Source organism: Leuresthes tenuis, unplaced genomic scaffold (genome assembly GCF_036924035.1).
Source record: "Leuresthes tenuis unplaced genomic scaffold, fLeuTen1.0.hap1 SCAF_16, whole genome shotgun sequence".
NCBI lineage: Eukaryota > Metazoa > Chordata > Actinopteri > Atheriniformes > Atherinopsidae > Leuresthes > Leuresthes tenuis.
Window position 1 is genome coordinate 27,740,609 of NW_027325370.1, and position 19,287 is coordinate 27,759,895.

At 39.6% G+C, this 19,287-nt stretch overlaps 2 protein-coding genes across 2 annotated transcripts; both read right to left on the minus strand.

Moving 5' to 3' along the window:
• Positions 1-3,163: 3,163 nt before the first annotated feature.
• On the minus strand, positions 3,164-4,061 carry g0s2 (G0/G1 switch 2). Its single transcript, XM_072366860.1, has 2 exons — positions 3,953-4,061; positions 3,164-3,833 (listed from the first exon to the last, which is right to left on the minus strand). The coding sequence occupies exons 1-2, from the start codon at positions 4,003-4,005 to the stop codon at positions 3,458-3,460; spliced, it is 429 nt and encodes a 142-aa protein (XP_072222961.1). The 5' UTR covers positions 4,006-4,061; the 3' UTR covers positions 3,164-3,457.
• Positions 4,062-8,962: 4,901 nt separating this feature from the next.
• camk1gb (calcium/calmodulin-dependent protein kinase IGb) lies at positions 8,963-17,416 on the minus strand. Its single transcript, XM_072366921.1, has 13 exons — positions 17,311-17,416; positions 15,898-16,009; positions 13,733-13,858; positions 13,523-13,597; positions 13,268-13,406; positions 12,308-12,431; positions 11,310-11,385; positions 11,082-11,194; positions 10,914-10,992; positions 10,646-10,733; positions 10,008-10,357; positions 9,819-9,916; positions 8,963-9,507 (listed from the first exon to the last, which is right to left on the minus strand). Exons 2-12 carry the CDS (start codon positions 15,981-15,983, stop codon positions 9,859-9,861), a joined length of 1,314 nt encoding a protein of 437 aa, XP_072223022.1. The 5' UTR covers positions 15,984-16,009; positions 17,311-17,416; the 3' UTR covers positions 8,963-9,507; positions 9,819-9,858.
• Between the last annotated feature and the right edge of the window lie 1,871 nt (positions 17,417-19,287).

Below are 19,287 nucleotides of genomic sequence, written 5' to 3' on the forward strand. Positions count from 1 at the left end.
TACTCCAATAGAGATGTTTTGTCTGACCCAGTTGTTTATGTCATTCTAAGGTCTTGGACCATTTAAGGTCATCGATTGTGCAGTATGAGCAGAGTGGAAAAGTACCAGCTCAGAACAGAGGTTATTTAGTAAAATACAGAATATGAAAACACAATGTCTAAGAACAAAGCCAATTATAACATTCTGATTCCCCCCGGTGAGTCAAAAACTATGACAAAAACCAGGGGGTCACAGGGGCACTGGCCCCTGCTGGTCCCTCCCTAGAACCGCCACTGATCAACGGGCCTCAATTGTTGCTAAAGTACTGGTAAACGAGTGGTTCTGCAGGTTTGCTGTCCCCAGTTGTATTCATTCTGATCAAGGAAGAAATTTTGAGAGTGTATTGGTGCAACAGCTATGCAGTCTTTATGGTATTTAAAAGTTCTGTACCACTTTGCTGAGAACGGCTCATGTGAACGATTTAATTGCACCCTGCATGACCGCCGACGCACTTTGCCTACAACAAAGAAAAGGGATTGATCATCCTATCTGCCTCAAGTTGTTTTTTTTATACAACACCACAGTACATCAATATACAAGCGAGTCTCCCTTCCTTTTGATGTTTGGATGAGATCCCTTTTACCTGTTGACTTCCTTTTAGGAAGGAATCCCATCCCGGCCACTGGTAAGTGGCCACATGATTGGATTCTGGCGCATCAGGCCAGGCTCCAAGTGGCATTTGAAGGGGTCACCAAACACCTGCAGGCTGCTGCCAACCGACGAAAGGTACTGCATGATCACAATGTAAAACATGTTCTTATACCAGAGGGAAAGCTGGTGTCCCTCAGGAATGTGGGGTTGAGGGGCCGCCACAAAATTCATGATGTCTGGAGCTCAGTTGTGTACAGGGTCATAAAGGCCCCCAGAGATGGAGGATCTGTGTACACCATCACTCCAGTACATGATCCAAGTAAGGCAAGAAATATTCATCGCTCTCTGTTGAAAGACCATCCTGGACATGCAGATGCAGCTGAAACCCCTGTTCCCCCAGAAGATGTGGAATCCCCTGTTGAAGAGGTTGACTCGTTGGATGGTGACCGGTATGTGGTATGGCCTGAGAGCGTCACGACTCATGCACCTGTGAATTTATGTGCCCAGGCAGACACTTCATCCTTGGTTCGATTGCGAATCGCTCCTACAACCATCACCATTACGACCCCAGAGGGACGGTCGCTGGTTACACACCCACCTTCTCAAATAGAGGATCAACCAGTCACTGGTGCTGTAAGGAGGACCACCTGTCCCACAGCTGGGAGACACCCCCCACACCCAGTGGTCAGCAGGGCAACAAGGGCTACTGCCTCTAATGTACTTTTAACTGATGCAGCCATTTTTAGACCTTGGTAATAAGGTAATCGTTTGGGCCAACGATTGAAAAAAAAATAGGGGTGGATTGTGATGGGGAAACCAGGGTTGTATACACTAAGTAGTGGGTTCTTGAACACACCCTGGTGTTCAGGCCAACCCCTCCCTATTGCTTGCTGATTAGGCTGAAGTGATTTAAGACACCTGTGGCCACATGGCTGTCTCTTTGTCTCTCTCTGGCTGCTGTGTGGGCTGACTCTGAGTTCTCCACCCCCTCTTTTGCCTGGTCGTATGGTCTTATTCGTGCTAATGAATCAAGGTATGTGTGAACTGCTGATTTGTACGATTGTGATGTGAAGTGGTACTAAGACATGAACCCTTGTTCTTTTGATAGTTCTCCAAGGGCTCATGGATTTTTTCCTTGGTATCAGTCCCTTGCTATATTTGCACATGTTAGCCTGGACCAACTGGTGTGTTTAAGTATTTGTAATATTGTTGTTTTTTGTTCCTTTTCCTTTCCTTTAGTGGCATTAGTCAGCTTATAGTGGAGGCTAGGCACGGTAGTGTGGTTCCCCCTCACTGTTTGTAGTGTTAAAGCTCACCGGGACACAGTTCGTAGTGATGCATAGTTTGTAGTGATTGCCGTGAGCACACATGGTGGGTAAGTTGTTGCACCCCTGGAACACACGCTTAGGTAGGCTGCCTCCCTTTAGCTGGCATTTGTCGGCTCCCTTTTTGTTTATTTTAGAGTAAGTGTTTTTAAAATAGCTTTTGTTTTATTTAATTTAAAATAACTTGTTAATAAAATTTACATTTTCATAATTTGATTCCTTTTCTTGTGTTAATCCCTTTTTACAGATTTTCTTTCATTATTTAACTTTAATTGATATTAATAAATTTGGCTTCACTTTGGAACCTCTGTCTTGTGTCGGCAAACAAACTTGCGTGTCTGTTAATTAATTGAGGTCTCAGTCACACTGTTTTAAGATACGGTATTTCCTGGGGTGAGACTCCCCAGGTGGCGTTGTCTGGCCCGGTTCTGGTCTGGCCCGGTTCTGGTACCCGGCATCTTTCTTGTTGCGGCTTGGGGAAGGCAAACAATTCAACACCAGCCTCCAAACTTCTTGGATGTCGACTGTCGGACTTGCAAGTCCCGTAGGCACACTGGCCTCTTGTGCATAGTTACGGTTGCTAACGTAGGATTGGACAGAAGTTTGTGGGAGGGGCTTAGCGAAGGGTCAATTAGGTGTGTGTACGTGTGTGTCTGTGAGTGCAAATGTCAGGTTGGTTTTAGGGATGCTATGAAAACATCATTGGAGCGGCCAAAATGACACAGTGCTAGTCATAAGAGTGAGCACTTTTCAGACTATTCTAAGGAATTGAATGTATTAATTTATTTGCTTCCTCAGTGTTTAGATGATATGCAGTTTGGTACTATATGATGGTACACAATTGTGGAGGCATCCATGTAGCAGTCTCCTTGTTGAAAACTGACATGCATATTGTGATTTTTGATATTTAAAGCAAGTTTTTGTTATCTTAAGTCTTTAACCTGGACCTTAAGACTGACAAAGGTGATGTGTAACAAATGTATAGTTGACAGTTGTTTGTTTTCCTTTTATCTCATTTCATGACAGTAAAATTAACATTAAGTTTTGAATTGTTTTTCTGTTTCGCTTTTACATTTTTCCGATTTGAATAGTAAACCAATAACAAGACATTAAAGTAGTAAATCATCCAAAGTTTGTTGCCTTTCAGTTTTCTTTTTCTAACACATGAAGTGGCACCACAGATTCTATTCAAATCATGAATGAGTCTGTTGCCAGGAGAAATGTTTTTATTGAAGTGCAAAATTAATTAAACCACACATACCATTGTTTTCTCAACACATTCATCACATCTCATGCAAATGTATCTGCTGCCCAGCAGCCTGACATCACTGTGTCCTGCAGTTATCAGTATATCAACTCAGTCTTTTTTGGTCATCAATGGGGGCAAATTACATTTTCAACCAAATCTGAAATAAATTGAGTTGAAAGGGACCAGTTCTACATGGTGACGTAAATACACCACCATTACATCACTTCTTGTGTCCATTTGTATGGAGGTTTCTTTAAGAAGCATGTAAGCGGTTGGCTGAGCTTCTTTGCACAGCAGTACCCAGATGTTTGGCCTTGGCTTCAGACAATACTGTGTCCAGCATGTCCTCTGCATAAATATTAACCAAGGTAGAGTGTGCGTTCAACACCTGCTTCCTTTCTTTCTTCTCCTCCATGAAAATCTCAGCTTGTTCGTCCTCAACAATGTGATTGTCTGAAAAGGGCAGGAAAACCATTTCCACCAGTCCACCAACCATTCCAAGCATCGCCAGAGTAGAACCAAGTATGTAGATCTTCAGCATGCTCCGGCTGGGCCTCTGCTTCAGCATCTCCTTAACAAATGGGATGATGTCGCCACTGTTTTCCATCTTCTGATATTTGATGACTTTGCTGAATGGAAAATAAGGTATTTTACTTCAAGAAAACTGCCCATAAACACAATTTACTTTTGAAAACCAAGTGGTTTGCTCAGATTTAAACCAGTCATTTTGTACTATAAAGATACTCACTTTGAAGTCCACACCAAATCCTTGACTTTCTCCCAATGTTTGGCACAAAGCATGCAATTGCAGGCAGAGAGGCAGGAGCAGATCCTGCAATTTAAACAGAAGTATTGACAAGTCAACTCCCACAATGCATATTCATGAGGCTACTGTACTGCTATTGCTTCATAGAGAAGGGCACTTCTTTGTGTTAAAGGGCATGGGTTTGTAGGACAAGAAGTGAAACAAATCCTAATGATACTGTGCATGTGACATCCCATGTGTTAAGCAGCACAAACAGTCAACAAAATTAAGGTGTGCTGACAGTCACTTGCTATCTATAAGGAGATAATGTCGAATTGAACAATGGATTTATTATACTGAACACTCAACATGAGTGATCAATGTATTCCTCCTGACTTGTACATGCAATGTCTTCCTAATGAGGACTTGGACAGTGTCCAATCACAACGCATTAGTCTGTGAAAAGCCAGTCCCATATATTGGCTGACAGTTTTTTAACAGCTGTACTGGTCACACATGGAATACCCCTTATTGAACACTGAAAGATAAACTGCAAGAGTTGATAACGTTTTACACAATCCCCTGAATCATGCCGTTCCGAGCTGTTCTGGCTCCTGCTCTCTGTAAACTGTCGACAATAACGCAATGAGAGACAGCTGGGATTTGCGTGTACGGTATCCTCTTCTCAAACCCTCTGCCCTTTAACCCAGATCCCGCTGTCCAGGAGAGAGGGGTGAAGTCAGGCGAGTGAGTTGGGAAATGTGTCTGATCTTTGTAACAGAGAGACGTGTCATGAAAATGACTGTATCAAATGACTGCGAGGGCTGGATCAACATCTGCACACCAGATCATGCAGGATTAGCACACAGCCATTTCGTATGGTTGGACCTTTTGCCATGTAAATGGCTAAATGCTCCCACATTGGTCTAGACTGACGCTCGACACACTGCTTCTATTGAAATTCATGAACATTAAGTACAAGTATATCAGATCGTCAATAAAATGTAGAGTAAATAAAAAAAAATTCGTGGTCTAAGATGTAAAATTGATTGAGCAATAAAAAAAGTTAACACTTAAAGATTAATAGATTTAAGTAAAGCCTATCAGACTAAACGAATCGACCTTATTAAAATTCTGTCAACACAACCGCACAATAAGTCACAAAATAATACAATAAGATAACTTCTTAAGTCTTTATAATAGTTCATGCATTAGGCCATTATTGCAGTTGAGTCTTATATTTTGCCGTGCTGAATCCGGGTTTTAACTAATTAACATACGAAAATAACTATCGATAGCATATGGACAATAAGGTCTTTTTTAAATTTATTTATATATTTTTTTAAATTCTGGGCTGTAACCGGGGCTGTTTTCTTTCTTTCTAAAGTAAAATGTGGATGCAGTGTGTAAAAATACTTAAATACACTCTTGCTGCTTCCACAGGAATGAAAAGGGTAAGTAGAAGACAGGTGTGGTTCATCAAATGCAATGGTTTGTTGATCATCAGTCAATCTGAGAAAGCAGAAGTTTGGGCAGTTTGTTGTGCTGGACAATTCAGGCACGTTTTAAGACGAAGCCAAAGAGGGCAGACATCAGTGATGCTCCCAGAGAAGCAACTCTTGCTGGGAAGAGTTATTATGCCATTTCCAAACAATTATGACAAAATCATTCTACAGTGAAAACAATTATTATTACAAGTTTAAGACATTCCAGGCAGTTGTCAATCTTCCCAGGAATGGACATTCCAGCAAGACTGTTCAAAGCTCATAGAAACTGAAAAATATCCAAGAGCTACATCTTTGACTCTACAGGCCTCAGTTAGCATGTTAAATGTTCAACTTTAAAACCGTATTAGAGAAACACAGAGGAAGTAGCTTGTTTTGAAGTGCCCCTTCTTCCTAAAAAAAAAAAAAACCCCATACCAGCTGTGAAGCACGATGGTGGAGGGGTGATGATTTGCAACAGCGAGAAGTGGACACCTTGCAGTCATTGAATCAACCTCCTCTGCGTCCAAAGTATTTTTGAGTCAAATGGGTGGCTATCTGTCAGCTAAAACTTGGCCTCGTTGGGTCATGCACCAGGGCAATGATTCTAGGAAAAGCACCAAACCTACAACTGAATGGCTAAATGAGAAATTAATCTAGGTGTTATAATGGCCCTGTCAAAATCTAGACTTTAACCCTCAACCCTGATTAAATGCTGCAATTAGACTATAAAAGAGCTGCAACCAACCCCCCCCCAAAAAAAAAAAACGAAAAAAAAAAACTGCAAACTGCGGCTGTAGCTCAGGAGGAAGAGCAGTCACCCACCAATCGGAAGGTCGGTGGTTCGACTCTGGCTTCCCCAGGATACATGTCGGAGCGTCCTTGGGCAAGACACTGAACCCCACGTTGCCCCCCCAGTGTATCATTGGGGGTATGAATGTGTGTATGAATGATTAGAAAAGCACGTAGTTATGAATCTTAAGACGTGCTGTATGTGTGAGTGGGGTGAATGCGGCATGTAGTGAAGCGCTTTGAGTGGTCAGCTAGACTAGAAAAGCGCTATACAAGTACAAGTCCATTTACCATTTATTGATCTGAAACAACACTGTAAAGAGAAATGGACATTTATGTGAGCGACTCATAACATTATACAGAATCCAAGCTATTGCTGCTAAAAGTGGTTCTACAAGTGCCCTTGGTTTTTCACATGCTTCTTTGGCCTTTCGGCTTAGTTATTGTTTAAAAAATTACATTTCATGCGTTGCTCATCTGAGGTTGTATTTACCTAATTTCAAGGCCTGGTGAGGACCACATGTTTTTGTTTTTGTTATGTCATAATATCCAATCTACTGCAATCCAACTTTATTTGTTAAGCACTTTAAAATATCCACAGTCTACCAAAGTGCTGTACAGGATAAATAACACATAATAAATAAATGTCATAAAATATATAATTTGAGAATTTAAAGATGGTGAACTTTCTTTTTCACATGACTGTATAAGCACTTTATATATGCAGAGCTTTTTCTTTACAATCACAAACTGATAATGATATCAGAGGCAATGTGGTGTTCACTGTTTTGTCCAAGGACAACTCGATGTGCAAAGGATGTGGGGTTCAAACTTATCTACCTGTAGTCCAGACGTTTCACAAAGTGAAAGTATTTGGCGTATCATTAGTATGGAAAATTAGACCCAGGATGATTTAATATGTTTTCTATGTTCTATTGTGAATATAATATTGGTTTATGAGATTAGAAAACCCATGCAATCTCGTTTTGTGTCCCAATTTAGAATTGGGATTTGTAGTTTGCTTGCTTGAAGTGGATGAATAAACCATCAAAATGAACAGAACTTGTTAGATGGGCTTCTATGCCTGTGTATTGATATGATTCTACATATGTTGCTTTCTGAAGGTGATTCTAAGTAATTCAATGAGTAACTGCAACCAGACCTTTTCATAAAGTCAAGTCAAGGTGTTTTGGTCAGACAGTTGATGAATGAAAGATAACTTACCAACTAAAACAAGCCTCAGCTGGGCAGAGTGTGCTCCTGTCCTTAAATAGCACTACACCCCAATGATGTTCTACACAGAGGATAATAGGTTACTTGTTTGGTCATTATATCTTAGAATAAAGCTTAATCTCTATCCAAATGCTCACCTTCTAGCACGATTATTGTAGAATGAATGTTTAAGTATACTGGTGATAGCTTTAGTAACGCTGCTATTGCAGTCTATTTTGCCATATGCTGAACAAGTATGACATTCAGCACGTACACACATTCATACTCTACAACTATTGCTCCCAGTGGTGAAACTCATGTACAGCCTCTCAACCCATTTGCAGGCTTTTCTAAGCCACTACTGGAAATATCACTCTGCTTATGCTGTCAATAATGTTCCTCTTTCAGCAACTCACCTCTGGGCATTTGTGTTGGCAACAGCTGGGAAAAGGTTGAGACTGTTTGGAGACCTTTGCCCTACATTTCTATGTTTTGGTGCTTGAATAGACAGTCTGTCTCAACACTGGACTCCACCAAGTCAGCCATGTGGTTGAGGGGGGTGAGGAGTGTTTATACTCCATAGAGTAGATGTGAAAAGTTTTTCAGACAGAGCTCATGGGATAGAAGAGCAGTACATAGTTTATATAATTTTTTAGATTAGGCAATTAGCTACACATTGCTTTGGATTTGTTCATTGGTATCTGATTGTAAGAAAAAGAGAAAAAAAGAACTACATACATGAAGTAGAAATACATAATAAAGCGTATGTATGAATGAGGGTGTTAATCAAGTGTAAAACACATTGCTTGGGACTTTATAGAACCTAAAAACAAGCCCAAAAAGTTGCTACATATGTGCAGACTATTTATCATGGATATCAAACCGGTATCATGAGGTTATTCGAATTTTGATTCAGTACAAAAGCATTATCCAGAAAGGGATTCTTTGAGAAATCCTCTGCTACACCCTTTGTGCAATTTCAGTCCGTTAAGGACAAGAGTAAAAGCCAAGCTGGTAACCATGATCTCTGCTGTTAGGAATATATGTTTTCGAAATCATCACTGAGGATTCCCGACTTCCAACGTAGATTTCTAAAATTTAAGTCTTTGGTACCAAGAACAGGTTTAATCTCTTCTGGCTAGCAGTAATTTGTTGTCTGAAACCTCCTGCTCCAAATACACAGCTCTTGGTAATCCTGACTATGATGGATGCTAATGTGATAACTAATCCACTAAAGTACAACCAGGTAATTGGCTTGGAGTTTAGTGTAATTGATGACACTAAACTAGGTTATAGAGTCGGGTTAAAATGTTGGAAACGTTTAATGAAATTAGGAAAAAAGACATTTATACTGGAAGTTTTTCATTTGTAGGAGCATAACATTTTTTTTGTTTGATATGCTCTTTTTTAAATCATTGCCTTTTTTCTTAAAAAAAAGGAAGCAAATACTTTAGAAAAAATGGAATAAAATATAAACGACACAAAGAAAGTAACAAAAATTTAATAACAAAACTTTTCTTAACATTTTACACCAGTATGGCTTATTGGAAGCAGTGAGTTTTTTCATATATGCAGGTTGGCTTTATAATGATGCCTTAGATAAGATGAAGTACAATAATAGTCTTCTCTGATTGTGTGCCCTTTCTTTAACAACAAATAACGAAAATATTGCCCCCCCAAAAATGAGCATGAAGCACTTGAAAAAAAGCAAATGGTCCCTAATAAAAACAAAAAAAGGGAAAACAAAAGGTTGTCCTGATATAAAGCTAACGTAAGAGGTCAGGGACTTTCTTTCAGCATTCCTTCTAGCAAGCAAGCCCATCATATCTCCATCTAAATTAGACATGTCCTTGAATCTGGTCTAAAATGTTGAAATGGGCTGGGCATGCAAGTCAAATTTGTGTGAGCATGTGTGGATGCTGGAAAGCTTCATTGGCACTATTTTCCAACATAAAAAGTCACATGGACTGTAAACCACACAGGTCACTTTGGTCCATCATAGCGTCAAACACCTCTTAGTACGGAGGAGCTCCTGACCGATACATGCTGTATCAAAACAACAGCACTGACCTGCAGAGGGCAGAAACACAGAGAGTGAGGCCCACAAGAATGATTTGAAAATGTATTGAAAATTGCACTACAAGATTCTTTAAAAAAAAAAAAAAAAAAAACTATTATTTTCCTTGGGTCTTTACTTATGTCTTCACTTATGGAGCAAAACATAGTGTCAAACAATGTAATAAAGACTACTCAGTGTTTCAAGCTACTTTGGCTGATTTCAGATAGAAAATCAAGATTGGAATAAAAGCTAATATCAAACTGGTCATGATGAACAAATGCTTTAAAAAAAAAAAAAACCAAAAAAAAAAAAAAAAACCTACCAGATAAAATGTTTTATGGCATGAAAACTTCATGTAGCATTCACATGACAGAACAAACTCCAGTCTGTAAATTCCTCCCATTGCGGTTTTTAGCATACCTACAAACAGAAAAGAAGTTCTATTGTGAATCAGCCTTACGATGAATTCAGAGGGTCAAAATGAACATCATCGTGTAATAGTGATACTAACCCATTCAGGTTGGCAGGCTCCGAGTGATAGACATGCTTTCCCTGCTCAGCTATGGTGGGTGCATGGTGCGCACCAGCCTGGCTCTGACAGGCCTTCAGTGGGTGGCAGTGGCTCTTCAGATCAATAGGGCTCACTGGCAGGGACATGTGATGCGTCTCATTTATGTTCCCATTGACATCTGCCACCTTGGGCTCTGGCTTGTCTAGATCAAGATGTTTGTGGGGTTTTTTGGGGGAGGACACGCTGATCACTTTGATGTCTGGGACACTGGTCCGCCTCAGGGCCATCTCTGTATGGGCCAGCTGCAGCTTCTTCATGTGGTTGATGGCAACAGCAGCATTGAAGGCTTGCTGTAAACACATGAAAGAGGCTGAGAATGAGATGAATGAGATCTGAGAGCTTAGCTTCACTTAAACTCCTTATTTGTGGTGAGGTTTACAAAACATTTGACAAAAATGCTTCTTCTGAACTACATCTCCACATATAGTAAATATACGTAATGCTTTAAACTAACTGGTAAAGCTGAACAGAAAAAGCATTTTGTCATCAGGAATTTAGACGGACACTTAATTAATCTGCTAAAACTGCAGATAATCAACAAATTAGCTTATTGTATCAAAGCCAAGAAATCAGTGCACCTTCCACTTGGACTGAGCAAAGTTCTTCTGGATCTGAATGCTGACAGAATAGTAGATGTCCTGGCTCCGGGCAGTCTTTCCAATAATCCTAGAAAACACATAATGTAACAGAAACTTTGAATTGATCTCACAGTAGATGAATAGTTAAAATTGGTGTGACCTTATTATACATTCCTACTTCTAATTTAATTCCTATGCCTTATGCTGGTATGAATGAGTGTTTGTAAAGTGTAACTGTTTCTTCATAAAGCTACTGAGTGTTGCTCACCAGGGATGTCTGAGCGCTTGCTCTGTGGTGTAGCGCAAATTGGGATTTTTCTGCATCATATTACGTATGAAATCCTTTGCTGCACATACAAAAAAAAAGAGCACTTTAGACCAAAGGCAGTTCTCTATATATGCACAATAGGTCTATGTTAGCACCAGGTGTAATTACCAGATTCAGATATATCATCCCAGAAGGGTGAATCAAACTCATACTGTGCCTTCATGATTTTGGCAAAGAGTCTCGTCTCACTCTCTTCATAAAAAGGGGGGTATCCACAGAGTCTGCAATGAAAAGCATTAACATTTATCATGTCTGCACAAAATGGATCTCCAAGAAAATGGTCAACAGTGTGCATGTGTGCTGGCAAATGATGTAACATTTGGAGCAGATACTTACAAGATGTAGGTGATAACTCCAATTGACCAACAGTCTACTGCCTTGCTGTAAGGCTTCTGTGCTAGAACTTCAGGGGCTGAAAGTAGAAATTAAATGTTAAAGGTATGGAAGTGAGTAATGCCTGACTCCAGAAATGTTTTAATCTGAGACCTTGATTTGGGCCTTAAGCAAAATAAAAATTACAAAAACTTATTTGCATATATGTTTTCCCATTTGTATCGTAAATGATACATCGAGCATTTCATGCAGTTCTGGCGATACAACAAGAACATCAGCGTCTTCATGACACATGTTTTGGTCTTCTGATCCCAGCGTCTCATGTGGTCTTGGGGTTAGGGTTAGGGGAGTGATGCTAACGAAAGAGGACACTGGGTTTACCAATTTCTGAGTGCAATTATTTGTTCTAAACATCCCATTTTGATCTGTAATTTGTGTAATTGATTCATCAAAACATGTTTGTAATGGTCAATATAATGCATATTCCACCATGAAAAAAGATTCCACTTTTTACCTATAGTATCAAATTTGAACACAAATTTTCTGCATGATTTTACTATATACCAAAATGCAGAAAATCAAATAATTATAACTTGCTTCAGCAGATTAGGTGTTCTTGTTGAAATATTAGTAAAAATTTCAAAGAAAATTTTTCTGGAAAATCCTCAAAAACCACAATTTTCTTTACCTTGATCCAGCGAGTTGGGAACTAATTGAAGGAGGCCATTTTGGATTGACCTAAGTGCTGTCTGAATTGTTGTAGTGAAAAAGGTATCCACCAGGGGGTTGAAGACGAGTATCAGATTGTACACAGGAGGGTTTTGAGTAAAGTTTTTACCATATGGTGATGCAATAGGTCTCAGAAATGCTTGTATCAAATTTGATGCATTTGGCATTATAGGGTTAAAAACCTGTGTGTAAAGAAACAAAAATTCCACATATAGAGCCTCTCAGTTGGTAAGTTTCCCTACATTATTTACAAGGAAGAGCTGTTTCCTTACCAACATATCCTGGGGTGCCGCAGGCTGTCGACATGATCCCGTTGTCTACCATCTTTGACAGGCCAAAGTCACTAATCATAATCTTGGAGTCTTCATCCTGGCTGTAGTACAGAATGTTCTCTGGCTGCACAGGGACAAAGAGACAGGTGAGCCTTTCACACACAGATGTCCTTCGTGATGAACTTCACCTGTGGTGGAGTAACACTTGTACTTAAATATCTGATTTTGTGGTACTTTATTAATCCTGTTATTGGAACTGTACCAAAAAATACCTGATAAAACTAAAAACATTAAAGATGTACATGCCAATTCTAAATGAGATTTGAAGTTAACCAATTGATAAGTGAAGCCAACACCTGCTCAAGATGAAGACTCAAACTTCATAAACCTATAGCACAATGAACAAACACTATATTATGAATTTTGGCCCTTTGGCCTCTGACCACTTCTTTATATTAGCACTGTTTTTTCTGAACTGAAAAACACCCATGTGTGTCAGTAATGTGCAGTCACTGTATATGACTGGTGGCTGCAAACCACCCGCTCAGTACTGATGATCTTAGCTTGAGAAACCATAGTGTCCAAGAAAACATCAATGTGATGCAAAGGTAAGAGTGTGTAAATATCCACTAGATAGCGTTCGCTTAAACAGCTTTAAGCTTATGAGATTTGAATTATGTTCAATGACTAAAATTCATCTTTCTCCTGTACCTGCCAGCTTGGCTCTGCGGTCACAGCACTTCCCTGCCTCTGAATGAATGCATTCTGACTATTGTCTACTGCATTGACTACTCATAAGTACTAAACACAACTTCACAACCCCATCTGATCTCTTTTCCCTCTATTGTCACAATCTAATTACAGTATCAGATTAATTAAAAAAAGGATATAAATATACCAAAATGGAAATAAATGTATATTCACATATGTATGTTGGTCATTATGTTGTCGGAGTCATACCTTTAGGTCACGATGCACAACACCGTTTTGGTGAAGATAACTGACGGCCTGCAGCACCTGCTGAATTACCCTGCTGGCATCCTTCTCCGAGTACATCCCTCGGTCCAGAATCCGATCAAAGAGCTCACCACCTGAAACACTGATATGGACACACAACCACCATTAATATTTCATCTCAGCAAATATTTTCATTAGCAACTTTGATGATTGGATATTGTGATTTTTTTTTTTTTTTTAAAAAAAGGGAAAACTCACAGCTGTATGATGAGATAATAATGAGTCTGACTTTCATAGAAATCCTCCAGCCCCACAACATTCTCATGTTTGATTCTGTTTGGAAAAAATAAGAGGTGCTTTCATCATGACCTTTCTGTTATAATCAAATATTTTCACAACAATAACCACTAAATAAAGCAGATCAAGAGGACTCAATTCCTGCAAAATTCCTATAAAATAAAACAATACCTTCTCAACACAGCAATCTCATTTTCAAGGTTGATGTCCCTCTTCTTTTTCTTCTTCACACACTTCATGGCAAAAGTCTTTCCTGTCTTCCTCTCCCTCACCATGTAAACTTCTGAGAAAGCCCCTCTGTAAATGAAAACAATAAAAATGAGTATGTGGTCACACCTTCTCCGATTGCTTTTAAACACACCTTTTTGTTTTTTGTTTGTTTTTCTGGAACACTAGAATGCAGCACTGGGGCTCCACAGGGTGCTGGTTTCTTTTCACCCTGAACACATCAGACTTCAGGTACAACTCAGAGTCCTGCCACACAGAAGTATTCTGACGCTACGGCCGTTGTGGCATGTGTGTGCGGTGGACAGGAGAGGGAGTACAGGGACCTTGTGGAGGCCTTCAATGGCTGGACCAAAAAGAAGAGCTGGTGGTGAACTTCAGGAGATCTAAGACTCCAAGCCAGTCAGTCTGCATTGATGGAGGGGAGATTGAGACTGTTCAGACCTGCAGATACCTTGGGTGGTACTGCAGAATAAACTGAAGTCGTCTGCCGACATAGAAGCAGTGTACAGGAGTCTCTTCCTCCTGAGATCTCACGGCACTGCAGGACTGAGAGGTTCAGGAGGTCCTTTGTCCCCACAGCCATAAGGCTACATGTTCTCCTCACATTTATTTACTTATTTAGTAATTTATTATTATTATTGTTCTGATATACAGTCATGACTGATGAATAAAGTATTTTTCTATTCTAAACAGTACAGGAAGAGATTACTTGTAAGAGGAAATGTGTATTCCCTTTTATCAAAGTGGGGCCATTAAAGTATGACCACCTGAACAACACAGGCTGTATGTCTTCTTGGGGAAACATATTTTTCTGAGGCCATTAGAATACTTTAAACTACCTGCATCTACTTTTGAATTTGCATTAAACCTCTCCTTTGATCAAAGAAACATTTTAATTTCTCTGTGTTGCATCACTCAGGACTTGATGAAGCTTCCTGAGCCAAACTTCTTAGAGACATCCAGAATTAGGCAGAAATAGCTATATCACAAGGTGAAGATCTGCCAAGGATCTCTGAGGCTTAACATGTCAGAAGCGTATTATTCTGCTCTGTAATGTTCTGTACCCATGCTATCTTCAGCACAGTCTGGGAATAGTTGTTCTACCAGGTGGATTAGGCTATTTATCCCTGACGCAATGGAAACCGAGGCCGGCTGGGGATTCTAGGCGCAAAGCTCAGACACTAAGCATGTGCAGGAAGGATCTTTAAGGAAGAGATGCAGTGCAGACCAGGTCACAAACAGGTGTTAAGGGGCTGTGGGTAGACACTGGATATCATGTAGCTGCCCTCTTATTATAAAGTGACATATATTTCCACTGGGTAAAAAAATAACAGAACTGATTTGGGCTACAGCTATTTTCAGTTTTACGTTCCAGTTTGTGTGTTTGCTGAGTTTAAAAGGTTTGTCACTCATACATCATCATATGCAGACAGAATAAGTTTCCTAAGCACATCTTCACAGCTCTTCTTATTCCATTGCTTCACTGCTAGGTTACCAGATCTAATTTTCTTTCTGGGATGTTCTTGATGTCAATATTTTTACCAACAAAAGAGTCTCTTGTTGAGAACTTTTTTAAAAAACTTCATTGCAGACTTAAACTGGGCTGTGTTTTCCAAATGCATTCTGATGTGTCTCTATTGCTAGGAAACCGATGGGAAGTAATTTATGTGACTACGCCCGGTGAGACAGCTATATTTTGTGTTCCTCGCTATCTTCTTTCCCTTCTGGGTTCTCTTCTGTTTATTGTGATGGAAGACAGGAAACTTAACTGTACACCAGAGAATGGACTGAAAAGCTCTGTGGGTTCATTGTCTTCAACTGAGATCAAAGCTGTAATTGGATGACTCAGATAGTGACAGCAGTCCTGCTTCTTTTTTTCTTTTGACAACACAAAAAGCCCTTCAAAAGGTCAAAGTACTGTGAATAAAAGTCTATATTCTAGGAAAGGCAGACTTCACTGAAGTATGCCTCCTGATGTCAGTCACATCTAACTGCTCATCAGTCCTATGGAACATCAAGCTGTGCAAAACATTCCCGATAGGATCAGAAAGGGAAAAGACCTACCCAGCTGAAATAATGTTGTTAAATGTTGAGTCAAAAGTACTTACGATCCCAACTCTTCCATGAAGTCAAAAACCTCCTGGATGTTTTCAGTGGTCTTCTTCCACACATAGTCAGCCTCTTGACGCCCCATCTCTGCAGGTGCTTCAGCAGGGATTTCTTTTGGTATTAAGGAAAAAAAAGAGCACAGATGTCACCTAACACCGAAGCTCCACAATGCCCTCGTCTACCTTGAGCATCTGAGTGCTGCATGTAGGTACACAAGAAGTAAGTAATCCTAGCTTTATGTTTGCACTCCCTCATTATCATAATCATAGCCAGACAGTCATTTGGGATTATTGAAGAGTCACGAGAAAGCAGGTATGAAGGTAGGCGAGTCTGCTGTGCTGCTCAGACAGTCAAACCCCATCAAACAGTTGTGCGTCCACTCTACTTCGATGAAAACAAAGCAAGGAATAAAGTGAAGAAAGCTTGTTTTCCATGCATTTGAAAGATAATATGATCCATTATGATATGAAAATTGTTTGTCAAATTCAGTTCCCAATTTCATTTGAATATTATTGTGGTGTTAGAAAAAGAAACAAACAAAAAATCTGTGTGTGCTGAAATCACAAACATCTCAAAAGGATCAGAGCTCAGGACAGAATGACTTAGCCAATAAAACTAAAAGGTACTGAGACGGATTAAGAGCACATTAAATGAACATGTTACCCAGTTTGGTTTCCTGCCCTATTTTCTCTTATATAATGGATTAGTGACTCCTGATCTGAAGACCTGACCTTCAAACAGGTATAGATACCAGAGAAAAGCCTAGAACAAATGACCTGAATTCTAAAATAAATGTCTCAACACTTCTAAAACATTGAACACATGGTATATAGTCTCTATGAACAGCTGTATGTGTGTGTGTGTGTGTGTGTGTACTAACATTAACCTAAAATCAAACATATATAACATGACATGGAAACAGCAAGGGATCTCACACCATAATCAGCAATACAGCACTAATTTCAAAAGTCAAAACCTGCAGCAGTGATCCAAAGCTTTTACAACATGTTGCATTATTCGATCTCTTTACCAGACTTTTTTTTTCCTGACGAAAAAAAAACATACTTTTCAGTTAAAGTGGGGACAAAAGGCAAGGAGGAAAACTGCTCTGCCGGCGCTTGACAGTGGACAGTAAAAAAGAGGATACCATCCTCTTTCCCTGGCATCATCACTCTGCGGCAAAATCACCAAACATTTATATCAAGTTTGAAGCGCACAGCCCTCAAGTCGCAGTGATACCGTTGGAAATAGGCAGCACTGGACCCTATAGGTTTAATGATTACCTCAAAAAAAAGAGAAAAACAACTAATCAAATCCACAATCCTTTGTGTGCCGTTGTTAGACACAAGAAAAGCAAACAATTCACGGGATAAAGAAGGGATTCATTCACAATCACATTGACTGAGACTTACCTAGAGACTCTGCGCTGAGGAAGCTCTGCTCTGACTCTCCTGCCAAAAGCTCACCGGCGTCTGGACAGATTACTTTGTCTGAGACCGTACAAAAGCCGTTGATACGTCGGAGATTACAACCATGAATGTTGCCGATGGGCGGTGCAAGCAGTCTGACAGGTGAGAGTCCTCCGTTGGGCCGCCTCATTCATCTGAACATTCACAGGTTGGGCTTGCAGCCAAAGTCACATCTCGCACAGAAAAATGTGTGTGTGTGTGTGTGTGTGTTGGGGGGGTATTTACAATGGCATTATTGTTTTGAAGCCAGGCATAAGTGAAAGAGAGCACCACGCATTCAAAAACATTCTACAGCATGCATCGCTATCAAAAAGATAAAAAACATAGGACAGGAAGATAGGAGAATGAGCTTTGCTGGCATCTCTGATACTGGTGCTGCTCCCCCAGCTGACCACAGCTCAGCATCCAGCCATCTCACCTCCACCTTTTACTGCACACACTGAAAGATCTGAGCTTCTTCAGAGGGTAGAGTCTGCTTCCAAGAGAATCTTCTGACAGTAAGTAACAGTAAGCGACAGCAAACGGTAAAAACAATCCAGCAAGACAAAATGTATGTGTACAGGTGAACAGTAAACAGAAAGACAAACATTTGGAAATATAAATAAGCTAGAAATAGCTGAATGTGTCACTGAGAATGCCATTAGAGTTCTAAGAAACTGACCAGGAGATAAATGAATATACTAGTATAGTAATATACTTGCGACTTGTAATCCAAATTGGCTGTACTTGTAAAGATTTAGGATGTGAATACTGATGCAGAGAGTTTGTTTTTTAATCTCTTCAGATGTCAAATGTAAATTCAGATTTGAAAGATAATTACAGATGAAAAAATCCATGTATTGTTATTTAGATATATGTTTTCTAGACACTTTAACACATAATATACTAATGGTGTTATTAGTAAGATATTTGAGTGGTTTAAAGATTACATTTTATGCCTATTCCACCAGTTTGATCAGAAGAGCGGCTGCATGAGGATATTAGCAGTTATATTCCAGAAAGTCAGAGGTCAAACTGTGTGTTGCAGTTAACTTTTTGATACAAATGTAATATATATTAGTTGTCATGTTGACGGAGAACTTTACAAAATGTGTAAACATAAAATATGTTATCTGTTATTAAGTTTTGTTAAAAAGGTCAGGGATCACAAAGGTAGACATTGGAAAACGAAACAACAGCTCAGACAAGTTTTCACATCACATCTAAATATGAGGCAGGTCAACACGTTGCCCTTCTCTACAATCCAGCTTTAAGTTGTTAGTGTAACACTGTACATTGTGGACTTCAGCGGTGACCTTTAACAGGCTTATGTGTAATCTGCATCAGGTGCTCGTGTCACCTGCCACACAATAAGCAGTGACAAAGAACACAGAGAGATGATGAAAGGGAGGAACCTCTCTGATCACTTTACAGTCTGTTTATAAAATGCTAACATTTTAATCACACAATCAAACTCAGCAGTTCAGATATAACAGATACATGAAACACAACATGCTGCTAGCATTTGATGGAGCATCAAATTCTGAAAATGAGGATGAGTTTTGGATGAGTATTGCAAAATGTATTGCAAATGGAGAGTGAATATGAAAAGCTGGTCAGGTTCATCCTGTCATGGATAGCAGCACAAGAGGTTGTTCTGGTCATCTTCTGTTTTAGGCCTTTAAAAAAATCAGTTTAAATTTTCAGTCAGGAGAGAAATGATCAGTTTAGAAGAAAAATAACAGTTTTATCAGTATGTCAGTTTGGGATGTTAAAATTGCCCAAATCAGCTTCGGCACCTAGTCAGAGATGTATGAGAAAAAAAAACTATCCACATTTTTCCACGCCTTTAATTCGGGAATTTAATCACTTTAATCACAGTAATCTTTATATGACCACAGAACTGGTGACCAAAATATTTCCTCTTTGTTAAGGAGAGCC